This window comes from Lagenorhynchus albirostris, chromosome 14 (genome assembly GCF_949774975.1).
Source record: "Lagenorhynchus albirostris chromosome 14, mLagAlb1.1, whole genome shotgun sequence".
NCBI lineage: Eukaryota > Metazoa > Chordata > Mammalia > Artiodactyla > Delphinidae > Lagenorhynchus > Lagenorhynchus albirostris.
Window position 1 is genome coordinate 71,025,411 of NC_083108.1, and position 21,441 is coordinate 71,046,851.

The 21,441-nt window shown below is 43.6% G+C and overlaps 1 protein-coding gene across 2 annotated transcripts in view; it reads left to right on the plus strand.

The window, feature by feature from the left end:
- Window positions 1-21,441, plus strand: part of UBE3B (ubiquitin protein ligase E3B) — a 55,476-nt gene that overhangs the window by 3,528 nt on the left and 30,507 nt on the right. For both annotated transcript variants that reach the window (XM_060170320.1, XM_060170321.1), the window contains exons 2-14: window positions 374-477; window positions 1,864-2,045; window positions 2,203-2,323; window positions 3,650-3,709; window positions 4,128-4,232; window positions 5,715-5,811; window positions 7,060-7,145; window positions 8,029-8,111; window positions 11,241-11,346; window positions 11,645-11,765; window positions 12,761-12,938; window positions 13,370-13,533; window positions 14,677-14,844. In XM_060170320.1, coding sequence (XP_060026303.1) covers window positions 1,885-2,045; window positions 2,203-2,323; window positions 3,650-3,709; window positions 4,128-4,232; window positions 5,715-5,811; window positions 7,060-7,145; window positions 8,029-8,111; window positions 11,241-11,346; window positions 11,645-11,765; window positions 12,761-12,938; window positions 13,370-13,533; window positions 14,677-14,844 — 1,450 coding nt within the window. In that variant the 5' untranslated portion in view covers window positions 374-477; window positions 1,864-1,884. The remainder of the gene's footprint in view (window positions 1-373; window positions 478-1,863; window positions 2,046-2,202; window positions 2,324-3,649; window positions 3,710-4,127; window positions 4,233-5,714; window positions 5,812-7,059; window positions 7,146-8,028; window positions 8,112-11,240; window positions 11,347-11,644; window positions 11,766-12,760; window positions 12,939-13,369; window positions 13,534-14,676; window positions 14,845-21,441) is intronic.

Below are 21,441 nucleotides of genomic sequence, written 5' to 3' on the forward strand. Positions count from 1 at the left end.
ACTCTGTAACAGTGTTGGTTCGCAGCCAGCCTCCTTTTCATTTCTTAGACATAAATATTTTTCCAACTTGCTGAAAACGTCAAACATAATTTGCAATGGCTTTTAAACATGTCATCCCCGCTGTTATTCTTAGTTGCCATCACAAAACATTTACAGCTTTAATTCAGCAACTTCTTTGGGCTTATTCTCAACCTATTCCCTTTCAACTGTGAGGACTGGGGAGATACGTCTACCATTTAGATCCAACATTAACTAGAGAGGACACAGATGTTTTTGCACTGTCTTTATTACTTTTTCTCAGTGAGGAAGGTATATGATGCCTACCTAGAAAACTAATCCTAAATCTGGATTTTTTTTCTTCTGCTTCTGCCAGAAAACACAAGCTCCTCTGAAGTGAGATGTCCTCAGCTGTGAGCCCTGTGCAGAATCACTAATGACTGATTACCTGACATTTCTGCGTCACCGGCAGGTCCTCAGGTGAGTGCTCCAGACTTCCACTTCTGGGGCAGAGTGAATGGTTTGGAAGACTGGTACCTTTTTATTGCCTGTCTTCTCACGCTCCCTCCCATCATCAGGTAAAAGTTTCAAGATGGTCTTATAGGTACTTAGTCACAGTTTGTGTGCAACCTCCTGTTTTACTATTGGGAAGAGGCTCTCTCTTCTGCTTCCTCCCCCACCCCCAACACCCCATGAAGGACCGTCTCCATGTTCGTTTGTCTTGAGAATTACTGATGAGAGACCCACGTGTAGGAAAAGCATTACTGTTTAACAGATGTGAATCAATGTCGAACAGGGGCCACAGAGGTCCTCCGATGTGTTGACATGGGAGGAGCCTCTCGTGAACTTCTTATCCTTGATGTTTTCACGTGGACACTGCTTTGAGTGAGGTAACCTGGTAAAGAGATGGTTTACAAGAAGTCTAGATTTCTGAGTATTTCATTTCAGTGCCCATGTCAGCTGGTCTGATTATATATTTTGGGTAGAATGACAAAGTTTTCAAGCATCTAAAGACATCATCTCAGTGTGGGAGGCTCTGTGGACCAGTGCTATGTGCTCTAGGCTGATAGCCAAAGCCATCCCTTTGGGAAAAGACAGTTACTGATGATTTAGATTAAAATGTAATGGCTAATTTAGAGTCCAAAAATACCAGTCTGTGGATGGGGGCCTTTCTACTCTAACGTCTTCCTCAGCCCTTGGCAGGATGGGAACGGTGAGGACAACAGAATAAGTTATGCTTAAAACCAAACATGTTCGATTTAATGGCTTGTCTGGCATTCTGGAATCTTGTACCTTTGGCTGTTTTAGTGTTTAAATGGCCCTTTAAAAAAAAATGAAAGGCTTCTTTTATGTTGGGCACAAAGTAGGTATCAGTAAATATTTGTTGAGTGAATGGATAAATAAAGTAATGGTGACAGTAAATAATTATGTTTAATGTTTTTCCCTCAAGTCTTCACTTGGCAAAATAAAAGTTGACTGCTCAGTGAAATATCCAGGGACCTTTGACTTAGAGGATGCCTGGTTTGAGTTAGAGCTTTGTGGTTGGAATTGATTCATGCTTTGTTTATTCATTAAACCATTGCAGAGCCCAGACCCTATGCCAGGCACTCTGTTGTTTCTCTTAAAAAAATGTGATAACTTAATACAGGAAAAAGCATCGCTGGTCTGAGGAGTTGCATGAAAGGAGCCGACAGGAAGCTGGGACTTGTGCGGGGACAGCTATCAGCCATTTGGGAGGGAGCTGGGGGGTCCCGAGTAGCTTTCTGCTGCTGCCCAAGTCCCTTCCTGCCCTTTGCTCCTGAGCCCCTTTCCGTGAGTGTTTTTAGTATAATGACCTACATCAGCCACTTGCCATTTTCTTTGCAGGGTTTGTGCAAGTTTGCAAACATGTTCACTGTTTCTCAGACCTCGAGAGCTTGGTTCATTGATAGAGCCCGTCAGGCTCGAGAGGAAAGGCTGGTGCAGAAGGAGCGGGAGAGGGCAGCTGTGGAGATTCAGGCCCACGTACGGAGTTTTCTCTGTCGGCGTCGACTGCAAAGAGAAATCAGGTGGGTGTCAGGAGCTCCTCAGCACGTTTTCTTTTGTTTCCAATTCATAGCAAAAAAAAAAAAAAAAGATTGCTTTTCTCTTAACAGTTCTTGAACAGCCTTCCAGCTGCTTTGAACTCCTAATTTAAAATGTCTTTTTTTACCCTTCCCTCCCTAGGAGAGAGATTGATGAGTTTTTTAAAGCAGATGACTCTGGGTCCAGTAAAAGAAGTGCACTTTGTATTTTTAAGACTGCCAGGAAACTGCTGTTCTTGTTCAGAATTAAAGAGGATGATGAGGTAAAATAATAATAGCAAACCCACATCGTGCTTATGTGTCAGATCTTTTTGTAAGTATTTGATAGATATTAACTCATTTAGTCCTGACAGCAGCTCTGTGAGACAGGTTCTGTTACCCCCACATCCTGCCCCTTTTGTTTTCTTGGAACCTGTTTCGTAGGGATTATGCCCAGTGCTGGGAATCATCACGATTGTTTTCACATTGACTCTTACAGGCACTTGTCCTCAGATGCGTAGGTTAGCAGATTTATGAGACACAGCATGGTACAAGTCATAATACATGGTAACTGACAGGCGGTGGTGAGGACATTGGAGGAAGAGGTGGGCTGTGGTGTGCCATCAGAGGGGTGGCCGCTCCTCTGCTCCAGCCACTGGGGGACTGATACTCTGATTTTTTTAAAGACACTCCAGAGCTGTTTGACACTCAGTTTACTAATTTGTAAAAATTGGCCGCTAATTTGAAATTTCTCTTAAAATCCTGCAAACCAAACAAAACAGGCTAGTTTTACCTTTGGAATTAGAAAAATCAGCCTAGAAAGTAAAATTCCAGGGGAGCAGCTAGTCATCTGTAACAGTACTAATGGAGACCCTTGAGGAGGGCCTCTGTGTTCCTGGGGGTTAGGCATCCATTACTGCTAAGCTTCACATTGTGCCAAACCCTCTTCTGGGTACGGGGCCCCAGAAGGAAACAACGTGGGCAAGGTCTCTACCCTTGAGGAGCCTGTAGCCCAGCAGGAGAGAGAGAGGAGGACGCTGGCAGTAAACGCAGTCACGCAGATGAGGACAGGCAGGCGCAGGGAGGTGACGCCTGTTTACAGAGGAGGAAACCGCAGCTCAGTCTGGTAGAGCAGCAGCCAGGGCCACACCTCTTTTAAGGGTGGATCCAGGGTTGGTACAGCCAGGGTGTACCACTTTTCTTGCTTTTGCATTTCAAGATGAAAGTGATGATATGACAGTTTGTGAGGCAAAAGTCAGCATCCGTGGTGCTTACAAAATGGCAAATGGCTGAGCACAATTTAGGAGACAGCTGCTAGTCTGCAGGAATCCAGGCCCAGTTTGCCAGGTTGATCTTGTTTTTCAAAAGGAGCCCCAGTCTAAAACACTTGTAGGGCTCATCCTGCCTGCGGGTCACCAGTTTGAGAGCCTTTCCTTAGGCTTTCTGATCCTCAGTCTCCACATCTACAAGGCGGAATTAAATAGGATCCCGATGTGAGTCATCTGGCGTCAGGCCGGCACATCCATGCCAGGGGTCCGCGGAACATTTGCTGCTTTCTCATTTCTCCATTCATTGTGAGAATTTATAACCCCCATTCTGCCTCTCTGCAGAGATTTGAGAAGTTGTGTCGGTGCATCCTGAGCAGCATGGATGTTGAGAATGAACCCAAGGTAAGTGGGGCGGAAGCCAGAAAGTCTCCCGTGACCACTCAAGCTGGGCTGTTTGCCTCTGAAAATTCCTGTTGAATGTTCTGACTGTTGTGTATGACTCTGCATGTTCGCACCCATGTGTAAGTAAGTAATGGATCGAAAACATTAACAAAGTGCAGGTGAATTCCTTAGTCTTTGCATTATCCAAGAAGCTGTGCGCTGCTCTTGCCTCATACTCAGGATGGTAAATCCACTTACCAGGCTAGTTTTACCTTTGGGTTTAGTGTTAAAATAAGTCCTCCTTGCTGCTTATTTTTGTGTTCATCCCCCTGCCTTATCTGGCTCTGGACCTAGCTAATTGGTCCCATTCCAGTAGCTGGAATGTGTGTCATTTGATCCCTGTAACTGCCCATTACATTTCTCTTTTTCCTGTTTGTAGGTATGGTACGTGTCCCTGGCTCTTTCCAAGGATCTCACCCTCCTATGGATTAAACAGATCAAAGACGTCATGTGGTATTGCTGTGAGTTTCTTGAGCAGCTCAAGGTAAAAAATAAAAACAAGACTGTAAATCTATCCCTCCCACTTGAGGCCTGTAGAATGTATTTTCAGAGTCCTCGTGGTTCCCTCATAGGTTATACCTTTGTGATGTATCAGTTGGAGTCTAGTAAAGAATTACTGGAGCCCCTGTTCCCAGAGAGAGTGAGTTAGATGCTGTTATCAACTTGAGAGCTTCTTTCATGCACGGTGTTTTGGACATTGACCTGCACTTACCACAGTCTTGATGGCAGGGAATCTTGTCTTCCTTTCAGTGCTTTTGATATAGTGGATACTTTGTAGCTGGCATTATTATACTAGTCAGGCCCCTTGTTACAGTGCAGAAACCCAACATGAGTGCAGCTGGTAATACATACTAGAGCCAGGGGGCTTCTGGATTTTCCCTCTCTTTCCTTCTTTCATGTGTGCTCCCTTTTGGAATCACCTTGTCCTCTCCCACTCTAATCATGGCAGCTGGCAGTTCTAGCCTCACATCCTGACTCTGTCTTGACCAAAGACAAAAGGGAGGCTTCCCCCATCGATTCAGAAATCTGGGAGGACTCATAAAGGTCCAGTGGGATCCTGGTCTCAACCCTGAACTGGTCACAGTGGCAAGATGGGTGGGGTACTGCCACCAGCCCTGCCTGGTCCAGTGCCCACCCTTGTGTTATGGGAAGGTGGGCAGGGGTGTGAGTGTGTACAAACAGCAGCCATTTCCACTTTGCACGTAGGGAGGGAGAAGTTTCAGGGGCAGAGGCTTGGCAAGGACTCTGGTAGTAACTGAGCAATGGAGCAGATGTCCCTAGAGCACCCAGTGATCCATTCCCAGACATCTCTCTCAAGGCACTTGTGAATGGCTCTCTTGGCCTTGACCCAGCATCAAGCATGAATTATAGTCATCGTTATAGTAACAGCCAATAGTATCAATACATAGTGTTCTCTGTGTGCGAGGCACTGTTCTCAGTGCTTTATATTCATGAATCCATTTATTTCTCACAACAACTAAACGAAGGAAGCAGTGTTACTGTCCCTAGTCAACAGAGGAGGAAGCTGAAGTACAGAGAGGTTAAGAAACTTGCCCAAGATCACACAGCTAGTAAGTGGTAAAGCCAAAAGTCTGAGCCCAGAGTCCTTGTTATGTTCAATTGCATTTATACTCTGTTGCTCCAGTGTACATGCATGCATATGTTAAATACTGAATGCATACATGTAGCAGGCCAGCCCTGGTCATTTTGTTTTCTAAGAATTCTCAATTCTCCATTCCCAAGAGTATTTCAATTCTATGATCAAGCACTAGTGTGCTGAAATCCCTGTTGTTTAACTCTTATAGTTGTTGTTTAACTCTTATAGTGGTCATTCCTCAAGAGAAAAAGAATAAAGACTTAGAATCCTGACTCATTGGTTTGCATTCAGAAAAGCTGTAAAGCGGTTGCTCTACTCTCTTGGACTGGAGGGCGTGTGTCTTAATCTTACTCTCTTTATTGTTTTTAGCCTGAAATTTTACAAGACTCCAAACTCATCACACTGTACCTCACGATGCTTGTCACCTTTACAGACACTTCAACATGGAAAATTCTCCGGGGAAAAGGTCTGTGAGACTTGCTTCAAAATCTTTCCTAAGTAGCATTTCCATGGAGAGTTCGGGGACCTTTTCAAGAAGTATTTTTGCTGCCACAAGCCTCAGGGAAGGCCCTAGAACCACACACATGGAGACGTTGCACTATGGTATCTAGGATAAGTTCAGTATCGTGTGCTCAGCTCTCTCCCTTCTTGGAATTCACATTTGAAGGCACAATCCCTCTGAGCTCATTTGTTACAACTCCCACAGCACCTCAGCCTTCAGATTGATAATATTCACTTAAGCCTCATCATTTCATTTGGAGAATATTCGGCAGCAAATAATTATATTTTGCCCATAAAATTGCATGGTAAAGCTGCCTTCTTCCTTGAACACTGAACTCGGCCTTACATGTTTCATACATTCACTTTATTTATCCGTTTACCCAGTAGCCTGCTGTGTGCCAGACACTCTGCAGGCACTGGAGATAGGGGAGAGGTCACTGCCCTCCAGGGGCTTTAGGTGCGGAACTCTGTGTGCCTGCCCTTCCTCCCAGCACCTGAGTCTGGTGGGGTGGGGAGGAGACAGACACTGAAGAGAGGTTGTATATATATGAATATCTGAGTAGTATACGTGGGTGTGTAGGTCACGACAACAGTGTGACAAGGCGCGCTTGGAAGGAAGAGCCCAGGAGAAACGAGAGTGCAGTGGGGAGGGAGGCCTTGCCTTGTGTGGGGCTCGGCCTTTCCCAAAGCAGTGACATTTGAGCTGAGAGCTGCAGGGGGAGGTGGAGTTTGCAGAGCACAGTGGTGGGGCAGGACTCTGAAGCAGAGGAAACTGTGTGCCGAGGCTCCAGGCCAGGAAGGAGGGTTCATTTAAGTCATGATCCTGGACTCTGGGGGGGGATTTAGAACTCGGTGCGTTCTGGCCCTGCCAGGGGGCTTGTATCCCAGTGGGGAGAGGAGGTAGCCACCGGGGGTAGAAAGTGCCAGGCCCTCGGAGGGAAGTAGAAAATGTGCTGCAGGAGCTTGGAGGCCGGGGATGATACTTCTGGGAAACCAGAGGTCCCGTCACCTAAGAGGTTACGCTTCCACCGGGCCTTGCAGGAGAGAGAATTCTGGAGATGTGGCGTCTCCCTGTCCTCTGGTGCCAGACCCCAGGGGAGCAGGAAGGCAAGCCAGAGGAGCTCTCATTTCCTTACGGCCTGGGGCCTGGGGTATGTAAACAGTTCACGTTATGGCCAGAGATTTTTTTTCTCAGACTTTTTTCTTCGTTTAGGTGAGAGTCTTCGACCAGCCATGAACCACATTTGTGCAAATATAATGGGCCATCTCAACCAGCATGGATTTTACTCTGTGCTGCAGGTCTGTGACCCCATCCCTAATGCGGGACTCACTCTCCATACCTGAACTTGGGTTTTTACCTCTGGTTTCGGCCTATCTGCTGCCCTCCTCACAGAAGCGCTTTCTGCAGGAAGCGCTCTCTCCTCCCTCCCCGACCCCGGCTTTGACACCCTCTCGATTTGTGTGAAGGGAGGACAGTGACTGGGACCCCTTCACTGTGCTACATTTTTGACTATGAGGATAATCCAGTCATTTGAGACTTAAACTCAGGAAGGAGGTCTCAGGATGTATTCCCTCAGGTTCCTTCTTGGTTGGTGTCTGGAATCGTCTTTCTAGCTCTGTGTCCTCAAACAGCCTTCCGTCCACACTGCATGTTATCATGCCAGTTCGTACATCCAGGGAATTGTCAGAAATGTAACTAATCACTGTTGAAAAGTATTGATACTTTGGAATTCTTGAGTTTGAGAAGTGACATTGATCTAGGCCGTCCTCCGGCCTGGCACTGAGATGGGCTGTTTCCTGGTTGGGTTTCACTTTCTCCTCACGACAACCCTGCGAGGTGCTGCGGCAACCAAAGGTGGATTCTCAATAGTTCATCTCAGTGGAAGAGTCTACTTGATGCCATAACTCTGAATTGCTTCTAAAATAATTGAGATTTTAAATCTGGTGTTCTTCTTATCGGCTGCTAATTTTTTTAACTGTTATTTTTTAAAACTCAAGTGTAATATTTAAACTAGAGAGTGAGTGGTACAGTGAACCTCCATACATACCCATTGCTTTTCTTTCATTTTTTTAGAAACATTCCAATACAGTTTTTTATCTGAAGCACTTACTGTACATTTTTTACGTGCACATGAATATAAAGTTGGCGTCGCCCCCTGACCAATTACAGTGTTCTTTGCAGGTATTGTTAACCCGTGGCCTGGCGAGACCCCGGCCTTGTCTGTCCAAAGGCACTTTAACAGCAGCCTTTTCCCTAGCAATGCGGTGAGTAAGAAACTGCGCCTGAGGAGCCAGCTTGCTTCTGAAGGCCTGCTCCTCCTGCTTTTCTTCTCTTGTTACTGGTATTAGATACGGGCTTGCCCACTTTGTTAGAATTTACAGGAAGTGTTGTTCTTGATGAAAATGACACATCTGTGACTGCCCTGTTCTTAATCTTCCGGCTGTACCCTTGAATGTTTTTGCATCATGATTTGAGGGAAGCTATTCAAAATGAATTGCTTTTATTCTGCCAGGGGCCAAGATATGACCATTTTTCCTTTTGAGCTTTTAGTTGATAAAGGAAACCTAAGAGCTGAAAGAGGCCCAGCAAAGGGCAGGGTGAAAGGATTCAGGGAATAGTGTTGCGAACACGGGTTTAAGACACTGGAGTTCGGAGGACCAGAGAGGATGTGATATTTATCTTCACTTAGTCAGTTTGGAGATGTAAAGTCGTAAGAAGCTAAATATTTCCTGATAGAAATCATACCAGCAAGTCTGAGAGCTGCCAAGTGTAAAGAGCTGTGCTTGTTAATGGGTCCAGAACATACTTAAACTGCTGAAAGGAGCAGTAACTTGGAGAATTGTTAATAAGATAGCTTGATAATCTGAGATCATCTTAATCCCCAAGATAATAATAATTTGGGAAAGAAGGAGTGTTGTGGTCAAACCAGCTTGGTAAAGCTGCCCGTCTGCCCCTTCCTGGTAATTCACCAGGCACCTTCCTGCTGAAAGCTCTGACAGATCCTGTGGTAGCAAACTCTTTGGGCTTGTTTAACCTGATTTGACCCAAACATATCTGAACATGGAGTACTCTCGCCCAAGTTTTAGATGATGGAACATGACTGTTACTATCCTGTGGAATCATTTTCCATGGAACACCAATTTGAAAAATGATGGTCTAGATTATAGGTTGGCAAACTTTTTCTGCAAAAGGCCAGCTAGTAAATATTTTCAGTTCTGTGGGCTACGCAGCTTCTGTCACAACTACTGTGCCACTATAGCCGCCAAGCAGCCATAGACAGTACATACACAAATGAGAACAACTGTGTGTTCCAATAAAACTTTATTTACAAAAACAGGCAGTGGGCAGTTTTTGACCTGTGGGCCACAGTTTGCCGACCTGATCTAGACTGTGTTTTCTACTAACCATTAGCCACGTGGGGCTGTTTAAATGGAAGTTTATTAAAATTAAATAAAATTAAGAATTCAATTTCTTGGTTTCATTAGCCATATTTCAGGTGCTCGGGGGCCACGTGACTAGTTGAAAACCATATTGACAGCACAAATGTGAAACATTTTCATCATCACCAAAAGTTCTGTTGGACAAGGCTGGTGTACACCGTCCAATAGAAATATGATGAGAATCACATTAAATAAGTCAAAAGAAAGGGGAAATTGAGTTTAACGATATATTTTATATAAACTGCTATATCCGAATTTATCATTTTTGCATGGAATCAATACTTTTAAATTATTTTAATTAAAATTAGATAATTTATTAATTTTTCTTTCCGTGCTGAGTCCTCAAAAAGTGGTGGCTATTTTACACTTAAAACATAGGAATTTGGCCTAGCCACATCTTATGTGCCCAGTAGCCCCTGACATGTGGCCAGTGGCTACTGCATTGGACAGCACACCTCTAGAGGCTAGACCTTCATAGCAGGAACAGAATCCAACTGGTTATGCTATGATTAAAGAAGTAGAACAAATTATCTAGGTAACAGTCATACGTTCGTTACATACTTTGAGAGGAGTTTCATAGAGATGTATTTAATGAGTCGTAGCACATGTTTTCCTAGATCAGGTTTACTGCAGCTCCCTCTCCTGAGTCACCTGAGCAGCTCATTCCAGCAGCATCACCCACCCTCTCCTCTGTCACAGACAGCGGAGGACTGACACACAGACGCCTGAGCCCAGGAGTGCAGCAGCATCCTCTAGCTCCCCTGTCTTCCATCTCCCAAGAACACAAGTCGTCTTTCCGTCCCAGCATCCTTCCCTTGTCCCACTGTGGCTGCAGTTCACACTGTGATCCACCAAGAGGGTCATCTAGTCATTCCACCACGTTTCTTCTCCTTTGAGAATATAATAGCGTCCATCATTTTAAGTTTTTTCTTTCCATATGTCAGAATCCATTGACTCACTTGTTAAGGCCAGGCTGTTCTAAAGCCTTTTTCTTGCATAGTGCACTTTTTTTCCTCCTCTGAATATTTGTAAGTAATTGAACAGGACCAGGACCTTGTAAAACAAGATATTCAGTGGTTTTGTCATACAATATGTAGATACTACTACTAAAAGTCTATGAAGTCATAACTGATATGTTTAGATGTGATCACCAAGTCCTATAATACAAATAGCTAACATTCACGGGCTGCACGTTGTTTTAAGACTTCTACACACATTAACTGACTCCTCACCACATTCTCGTATCTCCATTTTATAAATGAGGCAGCTAAGGCCCAGAGAGGTTAGGTCAGTTGCCCTTGGTCACACAGCCGGGAGGGGCAGGGCCTGGAATTAAACCTGGGCCATCTGACTCCAGAGCCCACACTTTTTATTCCTTACTCTTTATACTTGCTTCATATATTCAACACATTTTTATATTCTAAGATCAATATATATTTCTTAAATTAATGGCCCATGGGAACCTTCCCAAACTCACCTTGTTCCATTTATTATCTGGATATATATTCAGAATAAATTGCTTAATTGAAGTATGAGTTATTGGTGACTTATCACCCAGTAAACATACCCATGTAAGCACCACCCCACCTGTGAAATAGAACAACAGTAGTAACACCCCAGAAGCCCCTCTTTTCCTCCTTTCCAGTCACTTTCCCCATCCTCCTCTCCCGTGTACATAGTTTCTCATTCTGCTTTTTTTTTTAAGTTGATTATAGCATGAGGATTCTCTCATGTCAGTAAAACTTCAGTAAATTGATTTTTCATAGCTGCGTCATAGACTAAAGTATCACTTATTCAACCTTCCCCCAGTGAATGGGCCCATTTTCAGCCTTCAGTCTTCCTAGAAGTCCTGTGAAGCATAATTCCAAGGGATTTGGGGGTGTTGGTAGGGTTGTTCTTTTGTTCCATGTTCACATTAAACGTGTCTGAGTAAGGTGATATGTCTGTGTCTAGCCCTGTGATTGCTGCACAATTTTCAGACAATCTGATCCGGCCGTTCCTCATCCACATTGTGTCTGTGCCCGCTCTCATGACTCATCTCAGCACAGTGACCCCTGAGGTGAGTGGGCTCTGAATTCCCCCAATTCCATCTTTGCCTTTGTCCTTAAAATAGAAAGTAAAATGTTTTCTCTGTTAATTTCTACCTCGTCTCCTGATGATTCTCCTAAATCAGTAGCTACCGTAGACACACTTGTGTTAGAAGCCCAGAGAAAAAGGGTCTCATCTTTGTTCATTTTCTTCTTGGTGATGGATAACATGTTTGGCAGCTAGGGGATGATCTGCAGGGATAGAGTTCACACTCTGGTGGGAAGCTCCTTTTATCAGCTTCCGCTTTAACAGTCTACGATTGTTTGCAGCGCCTCACTATTTTAGAATCTCATGACATGCTCCGTAAATTCATCACATTTTTAAGAGACGAAGATCGATGCCGTGATGTATGTGAAAGTTTAGAAGGATGCCATACACTTTGTCTCATGGGTAAGTATCTATGGCTGGAATTTTATTGTGTTCTGGGCGTTGGGAAAAGCCCAGGTGTTTAGCTTTCCACCATTCTGGAGGCCACAAGCTGTTTTTAGTAAAAGTTGGAAGTGCTTACAATAAAAGACAGGTAATGAGGTAAACAGTTTAAGTAGACACATGAAACTGAAAATCACATGGAAAAATACATCAGCCTGGCAAACTAGCTGAGTGACTGTAAATGAATGTTAACTTTCAGCCCTTAGCTTCCTGGCAGCCAAGGGAAAAATGAAAACGAGTTACCTGGATAATTCTCATCTCAAGAGAGAAGAGAGCACAGTTTGGTAGGGCTTAGATCAGAGTAGGGTCTACAATGTCTGTTTTACAGTGTTTTCATTTAGATGAGAAAAGGGTTTGGGGATAGAGAAGCATTTGAAACAGCAGAGGTACACAACTCTCATTGCCTAATTAGAGGAAATTTATTTTACATAGAAAAAGGTTATTGGGGCTACATTTTAAGGGAGTCGATGGTAAGAGTCCTCACAGAAAACATTAAATAAATTCAGTGAACACTGAATAACAGTGATTTTCCAGGACTTTTCAGCTATTCTTCAGGAGGTCATTTCTTGTGTTGACCCTTGGTTTTAGAATCTTGGTGTAAGAAAATGTTATACTAACTTAAAAATCTGTGTACCTGACATTTTACACGTTACCTCATATAGTCCTCACATCAAGAGTGGGGGTCATCACTCCAGTCTTACAGATGAGCAAACAGACTCAAGAAGTAGGTTGAGGGTCACCTAGCTCGCCTCTGGCAGAGCCAGGATTTGAGGCCAGGTCTGCCTGTTTCTAAGCCCTGCACAGCACTGCAGCCCCAGCACTGATGGGTTCCTCTCTACGTGGAATTTCTTCCTGCACGTAGACATGGATGCATGAGCCCCAGGCAGAGAGCAGGGCTGGGAGGTGAGGAAGCGTGTCTGTCCGGGCCTACCGCACTCAGCCTTCTCTCTTTGTAGGCAACCTCCTGCACTTGGGCTCCCTCAGCCCCAGGGTGTTAGAGGAGGAGACAGATGGATTTGTGAGTTTGCTCACCCAAATGCTCTGCTACTGTCAGAAGTACGTGTCCCAGAAGAAATCCAACCTGACCCACTGGCACCCTGTCCTTGGCTGGTTCTCCCAATCCGTGGACTATGGGTGAGTTCTGGAGGCAGATCGCCGTCTTCCTTGTCTCTGCCTGCCTCTCTTCCACCACTTCCCCCTTTTCATCGAGATTTGTGGGCCAGGCCTGCAAGCCAGCTACGTAGGCATCAGGAAGCTTTTGTCGACTGGGTGGTAAACAGAATGGAATTAGGATGAAGAACAGATAGAGGGTGTCTGGGATGTGACTGTGACACGTGGGGCCTGGGGGGAGCAACAATGCTGCTGGCAGCACAGGAAGTCTGTGTGGAGCGAGAGAGCCAAGAAAGAGCTTGGTGCCTTCTGCATCCAGGCCTCAGCGGCAATTTGTGGATCCCACTTCTCTTATAGCATCTTACTTGCCGTGCTGAGTGGCAGTCCCCAGCTACCCTTCCGCGTGGCCATCCAGCAGGTGGAACTGACGTGCCCGCTCTCCTGCTCTCTCCTAGCCTTAACGAGTCCATGCCCTTGGTCACCAGACAGCTGCAATTCCTGTGGGGGGTGCCTCTGATCCGGATCTTCTTCAGTGACATCCTGAGCAAGAAGCTGCTGGAGAACCAGGAGCCGGTCCACGTGCCGCCAGCGTCCCCACAGAATGTGCTTCCTGTGAAGAGTGAGTGGCTCTCCTTCCCCGAAGTGCAGCGCCTGCCTGGCCCTGTGTACCTGCTCCCCTCTGTCATGTGACCTCTGACTTCTCCCCTGAAGATTTTGAGACGGCTTAAATCAAGTTCACATTTAGCAAAATAGTGACTGGAAGTCCTTAGGGATAGTAAACAAGGACTAGGGAAATGTAACTATGTGAACAAAATCAAGGTTGTGTGTAGAGAACGTCCACAGATGATCCATGAGGGCTGCCATGCTTATCTCTGAACTGCCATTTGGCTCTGAATTTCCAGTGGCCAAAAATGAAAAGGGATTTGTGGACCCTTTATTACTTCTCATTAGTAGGAAGAAGGAGGAAGATCTATTTCTTAGGGGAAGTAGAGCTTTTCTGAGTTCCTAATCATAAAATAAATCTCCCCTGTGGAGCTGCTTATACAGGTGGTAGTGGTCACTGACCAGGCTGCCACCTCAGCGGCATCCCCGTTGCAGGGTCACTAATGGGTTCCTTGGAAAGGTTTCTTATTGTGCACTCTGATAAAAGTAAGGCAATGCTGTTAACACATAATTCAGTGGAGTTACTTGCCCATGGCAGATTGCCAGGTTCGGTGTGGTTTTTCTTCTGCCACCCAGTGTGTCACAAAGCTCCATCTTGTAGCTGTCGGTGAGCATGGGCTCAGTGTAACTTCAGCAGGATATAGATGCGAAGGTGTAAAAAGAGAGTACAACCCCAAACTGATAAAGAGTACTGGAGGCTGATGCTCCTACTTCCCTCTGAAAGCACAGAACATTGGGAATTAGCCAGGCCCCCCACCTTTGCCCCTCTTCCCATAATTCAGTCCTTGGAAGTTTCACCTTTGTGGGTTCTGAAGTTAAGTGGTTACAGTAAAAGAATCCACAGTAAGAATCAAATATGTTTGGCTTGTTCTGACAGATCTTGTGCTGTTCTAAAGAGGTCTTTGTGTTCTGTCTACAGACCTTTTGTTACTGCTTTTCTGATTTACCCAAAAGAGATGATTTGAATCAAAGCTGCAGCCTCACTGTCTGGCTCTGGCTGGAAATTAGGAGCTTTACTGAAGCGCTCTTCCCTTTATGGGGTGGAGTTTGGCAGATGGCTGAACTTCTGCTCACACGTTCCTCCTTCTCTCCACGCCAGCTCTCCTGAAGCGTGCATTTCAGAAGTCGGCGTCAGTTCGGAATATTCTCAGGCCTGTTGGGGGTAAACGTGTTGATTCTGCGGAGGTACAGAAGGTTTGCAACATCTGCGTCCTCTACCAGACCTCACTGACGACTCTAACCCAGATCCGGCTGCAGATACTCACAGGTCTGGAGTCCTGGGGTGGTCTCCGCCATCTCTCACATTTGCCAGACAAGTTTTCTTAGAAGTTGATTCTCTCCTGGCTTCCTTGACTCAGAAAACAGATTCTGAAGAAGGGTATTTTTGAGCTATTCTTAGAACTTGATTCTCTTCAGTTAAATAGCTTAAGGTCATTGCAGTCCTAGCACTTCTAGCTTGTTCCTGTGACCTGGCTTTTATTTTCATTCTGAAGTGCAACTTGCTTTTTTAAAAGTTAACATTTTTTTATGAATAGAAAACTAGAAAAGACAAGGAAGCAGAAAAAAGAAAACTTAAACCACTCTTAATCCTACAGTGCATAGATAACCACCTGATCCTGAGTGTGTTACATAAATATATATTTAGATTGAAATGCATAGTTTTATTTTTTCCTTTCCATTAATCACATTATAAGCATTTTATCATGTCAGAATTCTTTAAAAACCTCATTTTTATTGGTTGTGTAAGATCTCATTGCATGGATATGCCCGACATTTTCCTTTTTAGCTGAGCAAGGAAGAAAGTCCCCACTGTGAGCAGCACAGGAGTTGTTAGTATGATGGGTGTTATGAGGACAAAACGTCTATAAACCTTGAAGCTGTTGACTGCATAAAGGGTTAAGAACTTCTCTGTTACATTTTACGTTTTTTAAATCAAAGTGCTGCTACTTCTGTCTTTCACACTTACTTACTCATCTTCAGATATTTATAGAGCACCTATGTGTGCCAGGCACTGAGGATGCAGAGGGGAATAAGACAGCCAAGGTCTGTGTTCCCAAGAGGATTACATTGCAGTAGTGAGGAGACCAATGATAAGTCAGAGGAAAGTATATTTAATATAATGAAGGACACTGTGACAATGAAAATAATGAGACATTGTTGACTTGGACTAGGGCAGGGTTTCTCAGCCTTAGCACTGTTGACATTTGGGGCCAGATAATTTGTTGTTGTGGAGAGCATCCTATCCATTGTAGGATGTTTAGCAGCCCCTGACCCCTACCCATAAATTCCAGTAGCACCTCTCTCCCACTTTTGACAACCGTACATGTCTCCAAACATTGTCATATGCCCCCTGGGGTGGGGCGGTGTGCAAAATCATCCTTGGTTCAGAACCACTGGGCTGATGGAGATGGAAGCCGGAGGATTTACAGTCCACTCCAGGAGTGGAGTTTACAGGTCTTACTAGTAGATTGGATTTGGGGGAGTGAGGACTATAAGTTTCAAAGATGTTGCCAGATTTCTGGCCCAAGCAACTGTGTGGATGGTGGGGCCATTTGCTGAGCTAAGGGATGTGGGGGAGCAGGAGGTGGAGGGGGGATTGTGGGCCATCGAGAGTTCTGTCTGGCTGTGATGAGTGTAAGGTACCTGCTGGACCTGCAGCAGAGATGCCAAGCCAGCATACTGTGTACCGTGTGGAGGCTTGAGCAAAGGGGTGGGGTGAAAGGCCTGGGCCTGAGGGCCATTTCCCTAAGGAGAGTGCAGAAGGAGAAGGGGCCCAGATGAGCTGGCACCCCAGCACAGTGGGAAGGTCTGGGAAGCATACTGAGTGAGATGATTTTGAGGTAATAGCCTGTGTCCACCTTTATAAGATAACCACATTAAGCGTCCCCCATTGTCCCAATGAGAGAATTGAAAAAGAAGTTTTTTGGCCAATTTGAAAGTATATGATTTTAGGAATTCCCTGGCGGTACAGTGGTTAGGACTCAGCTCTTTCATTGCCAGGGCCCGGGTTCAATCCCTGGTCGGGGAACTATGATCCCACAAGCTGCGCTGCGTGGCCAAAAAAAAAAAGACGGAAAAAAAATACATGATTTTAAAAAGGAAGATCAGCTAGTCTAAAGTATATGTATAATATTCATTCTATTAGCTTGGCTATACACAAAACTATACACAAACTAGATTATAGAAAATAACATACTTGTTTTAAAAATACTGCTGTTTTTCTGCTCTCACAATTTACAAAATGTCTTTGTTCGTGCTCCTCACATACGTGTGTTGGTCCTGGAGCCACGTGCTGCTCCTCTGACCCGGCTCTCCAGAGCATGGCATCTTCATTTCTGTCTAAATTGCTCAGGATGCAGCCCTCATTGAATTGGTATATCATGCTGTAAATGAGTATATTTGTCCTGTAGAAGTATACCTGTGATCTCTGCATTGTAACGTCTTACTCCATTTTTTTTAATTGAGGTATAGTTGACATGTAACATTATCTTAGTTTCAGGTGTACAACATGATTTGATATTTGTACACATTGCACAGTAAGGCTAGTTAACATCCATCACCATACATTGTTAAATTTTTTCTTTTTTTTCTTGTGTTAAAGACTTTTAAGATCTACCCTCTTAGCAACTTTCAGAAATGCAGTATATGTTATTAACTATAGTCACCATGCTGTACTTTACATCCCCATGATTTATCTATTTTATAACTTGAAGTTTGTCCTCTTTGATCCCCTCCACCCATTTTGCTTACCTTTCCCCTACCGCCAACCCCCTGCCCCAGCAACCATAGGTACACCAATCTGTTCTCTGTATCTATGAGCTTGGGATTTTTTCTTTGTTTTTTAGTTTCTGCATATAAGTTAAATTGTATGGTATTTGTCTTTCTCTGACTTATTTCAGTTAGTATAATGACCTCAAGGTCCATCCGTGTTGTCACAAATGACAAGATACCATTCTCTTTTATGGCTGAATAGTATTCCTGTGTGTGTGTGTGTGCGCGCACGCGTGTGCACACATGCACACCACATCTCTTTATCCATTTGTCCATTGGTGGACACTTGGGTTGTTTCCTTTATCTTGGATATTGTAAATAATGCTGCTGTGAACAAGGGGGTACGTACATCTTTTCAAATTAGTGTTTCTGTTTTCCTCAGATGAATACCCAGAAATGCAATTGTGGAATCATATGGTAGTTCTATTTTCAGTTTTTTTGAGGGATCTCCATACTGTTTTCCATAGTGGCTGCACCAGTTTACATTTCCAGCAACAGTGCACAAGGGTTCCCTTTTCTCCACATCCTCACCAACACTAGTTATTTCTTGTCTTTTTGGTAATAGCCATTCTAACAGGTGTGAGGTGATATATCATTGTGGGGTTTTTTTGTTTTTTTTTTTTAATTTTTATTTTTTTTTGCGGTACGCAGGCCACTTACTGTCGTGGCCTCTCCCATTGCAGAGCACAGGCTCCAGACGCGCAGGCTCAGCGGCCATGGCTCACGGGCCCAGCCGTTCCACGGCAAGTGGGACCTTCCCGGACCAGGGCATGAACCCGAGTCCCCTGCATCAGCAGGCGGACTCTCAACCACTGCACCACCAGGGAAGCCCTATCATTGTGGTTTTGATTTGCATTTCCCAGATGGTTAGTGATGTTGAGCACCTTTACATGTGCCTGTTGGTCATTTGTATGTCATCTCTGGAAAAATGTATTCAGATCCTCTAACCATTTTTTAAACAGATTACTTGTTTTTTTGTTGAGTTGCATGAGTTCTTTATATATTTTGGATATTAACCCCTTATCAGGTATATGATTTGCAGATATTTTCTTCCATTCCATAGGTTGCCTTTTCATTTTGTTGATGGTTTCTTTTGCTCTGCAGAAGCTTTTTAGTTTGTTGTAGTCCCACTTGCTGATTTTTATTTTTGTTGACTTTGCTTTTGGAGTCAGGTCCAAAAAAATCATTTCCAAGACCCTTGTCAAAGAGCTTACTGCCTGTGATTTCTTTTAGGAGTTTCATGGTTTCAGATCTTACATTCAATTCTTTACTCCATTTTGAGTTTATTTTTATATATGGTGTAAGGTAGTAGTCTAGTTTCATTCTTTTGCCTGTGGCTGTTCCAGTTTCCCAATACCATTTATCGAAGAGACTGTTCTTTCCCCATTGTAAATTCTTGCCTCTTTTGTTGTAAATTAATTGACCATATATGTGTGGGTTCATTTCTGGGCTCTCTATTCTGTTCCATTCATCTGTGTGTGTGTTTTTATGCCAGTACCATACTGTTTTGATTACTGTATCTTTGTAATATAGTTTGAAGTCAGGGTGCGCGATGCCTCCAGCTTTGTTCTTCTGTCTCCAGATTGCTTTCCATTCAGGGTCTTTTTTGATTCCATACAAATTTTGATTCTATTCCTCTGAAAAATGCCATTGGAATTTTGATAGGGATTGCATTGAATCTATAGATTGCTTAGAGTAGTATGGACATTTTAATAATATTAATTCTTCCAGTCCATGAGCATGAAATAACTTTCCATTTATTTGTGTCTTCTTTGATTTATTTTATCACTGTCTTTAATTTTATTTTATTTATTTATTTATTTTTTTATTTTTCATTGCATTGGGTCTTCGTTGCTGCGCGCGGGCTTTCTCTAATTGAGGCAAGTGGAGGCTACTCTTTATTGTGGTGTGCGGGTTTCTCATTGTGGTGGCTTCTCTAAGCACACGGGCTTCAGTAGTTGTGGCACGTGGGCTCAGTAGTTGTGGCTTGCGGGCCCTAGAGTGCAGGCCCAGGAGTCGTGGCACATGGGCTTAGTTGCTCCGCGGCATGTGGGATCTTCCTGGAGCAGGGCTCAAGCCCGTGTCCCCTGCGTTGGCAGGCGGATTCTTAACCACTCCGCCACCACGGAAGTCCCTTATCAGTGTCGTATAGTTTTCAGTGTACAGGTCTTTCAAAACTCCTTGGTTAAATTTATTCTAGATATTTTATTCTTTTTGTTGCAGTTGTAAATGGGATTGCTTTTGTAATTTCTATTTCTGATAGTTCATTTCTGATAGCAGCGAATTTTTGTATATTGATTTTGTATCCTGCAATTCTACTGAATTAATTTATTGTAACAGTTTTTTTAATGAAATCTTTAGGGTTTTCTATATATAATATCACATCGTCTCAAATAGTGAATCTTACTTCTTCCTTTCCAACTGGGATACCTTTTATTTACTTATTTTTTCTTGCCTAGTTCTGGCTAGGACATCCAGTACCATGTTGAATAAAAGTGGTGAGAGTGGGCCTCCTTGTTTTGTTCCTGACCTTAAAGGAAAAGCTTTCAGCTTTTCACAATGATGTTAGCTGTGGGCTTTTCATATATGGCCTTTATTATGTTGAAGTACATCCCCTCTGTACCCACTTTGTTGAGAGTTTTTGTATCGTAAATGGATGTTGAATTTTTTCAGATGTTTTTTCTGCATATATTGAGATGATCGTGTGATTTTTATCTTTCATTTTGTTAATATTATGTATCACATTGATTGATTTGCAGATACTGAACCATCCTTGCATTCCTGGAATAAATCCCATTTGATCATGGTGTATTATCTTTTTAATATCTTGTCAAATTCGGTTTGCTAATATTTTGTTGAGGATTTTTGCATCTATGTTCATCAGAGCCTGTAATTTTCTTTTTTTTGTTGTGTCTGTCTGGTTTTGATATCAGGGTAATTCTGGCTTTGGAAAATGGGTTTGGAGGCATTCCCTCCTCTTCAATTTTTTGGAAGAGTTTGAGAAGGATGGGTATTAATTCTTCTTTGAATGTTTGGTAGAATTTTTCATTGGGGTCATCTGGTCCTGGACTTCTATTTGTTGAGAGGTTTTTGATTCAGTTTTCTTACTAGTAATAGGTCTATTCAGAATTTGTTTCTTCATGATTCAGTCTTAGAAGATTGTATGTTTCTAGGAATTTATCCATTTCTTCTAGGTTCTCCAGTTTGTTGGCATATAATTGTTCATAATAGTCTCTTAGGATATTTTGTATTTTTTTTTTTTTTTTTTTTGCGGTACATGGGCCTCTCACTGTTGTGGCCTCTCCCGCTGTGGAGCACAGGCTCCAGATGCGCAGGCCCAGCAGGCATGGCTCACGGGCCCAGCCGCTCCGCGGCATGTGGGATCTTCCCGGACCGGGGCACGAACCTGCATCCCCTGCATCAGCAGGCGGACTCTCAACCACTGTGCCACCAGGGAAGCCCGATATTTTGTATTTTTTCAATCAGTTGTCTCTTCTTTCATTTCTGATTTTATTTGAGCCTCTTTTTTTTTTTTTTTGGTGAGTCTAGCTAAAGATTTGTCAACTTTATTTCAAAGAACCAGCTCTTAATTTTTTTTTTTAAAGAAGATGTTGGGGGTAGGAGTTTAGTAATTTATTTATTTATTTTTGCTGTGTTAGGTCTTCGTTTCTGTGCGAGAGCTTTCTCTAGTTGTGGCAAGCGGGGGCCACTCTTCATCGCGGTGCGTGGGCCTCTCACTATCGCGGCCTCTCTTGTTGCGGAGCACAGGCTCCAGACGCACCAGCTCTTAATTGCATTGATCTTTTTGGTTGCCTTTTCAGTCTCTATTTCGTTTATTTCTCCTCTGATCTTTGTTATTTACTTCTTTCTACTAACTTTGGGCTTCATTTATTCTTTTTCTAGTTCCTTAAGGTAAAAAATTAGATTGTTTGAGATTTTTGTCGTTTCTTGAGGTAGGCATGAATCACTATGAACTTCCCTCTTAGAACCACTTTGCTGCATGCCATAAATGTTGAAATGTTTTATTTCCATTTTCACTTGTCTCAAGGTATTTTTTTAATTTCTCTTTTGATTTCTTACTTGACCTATTGGC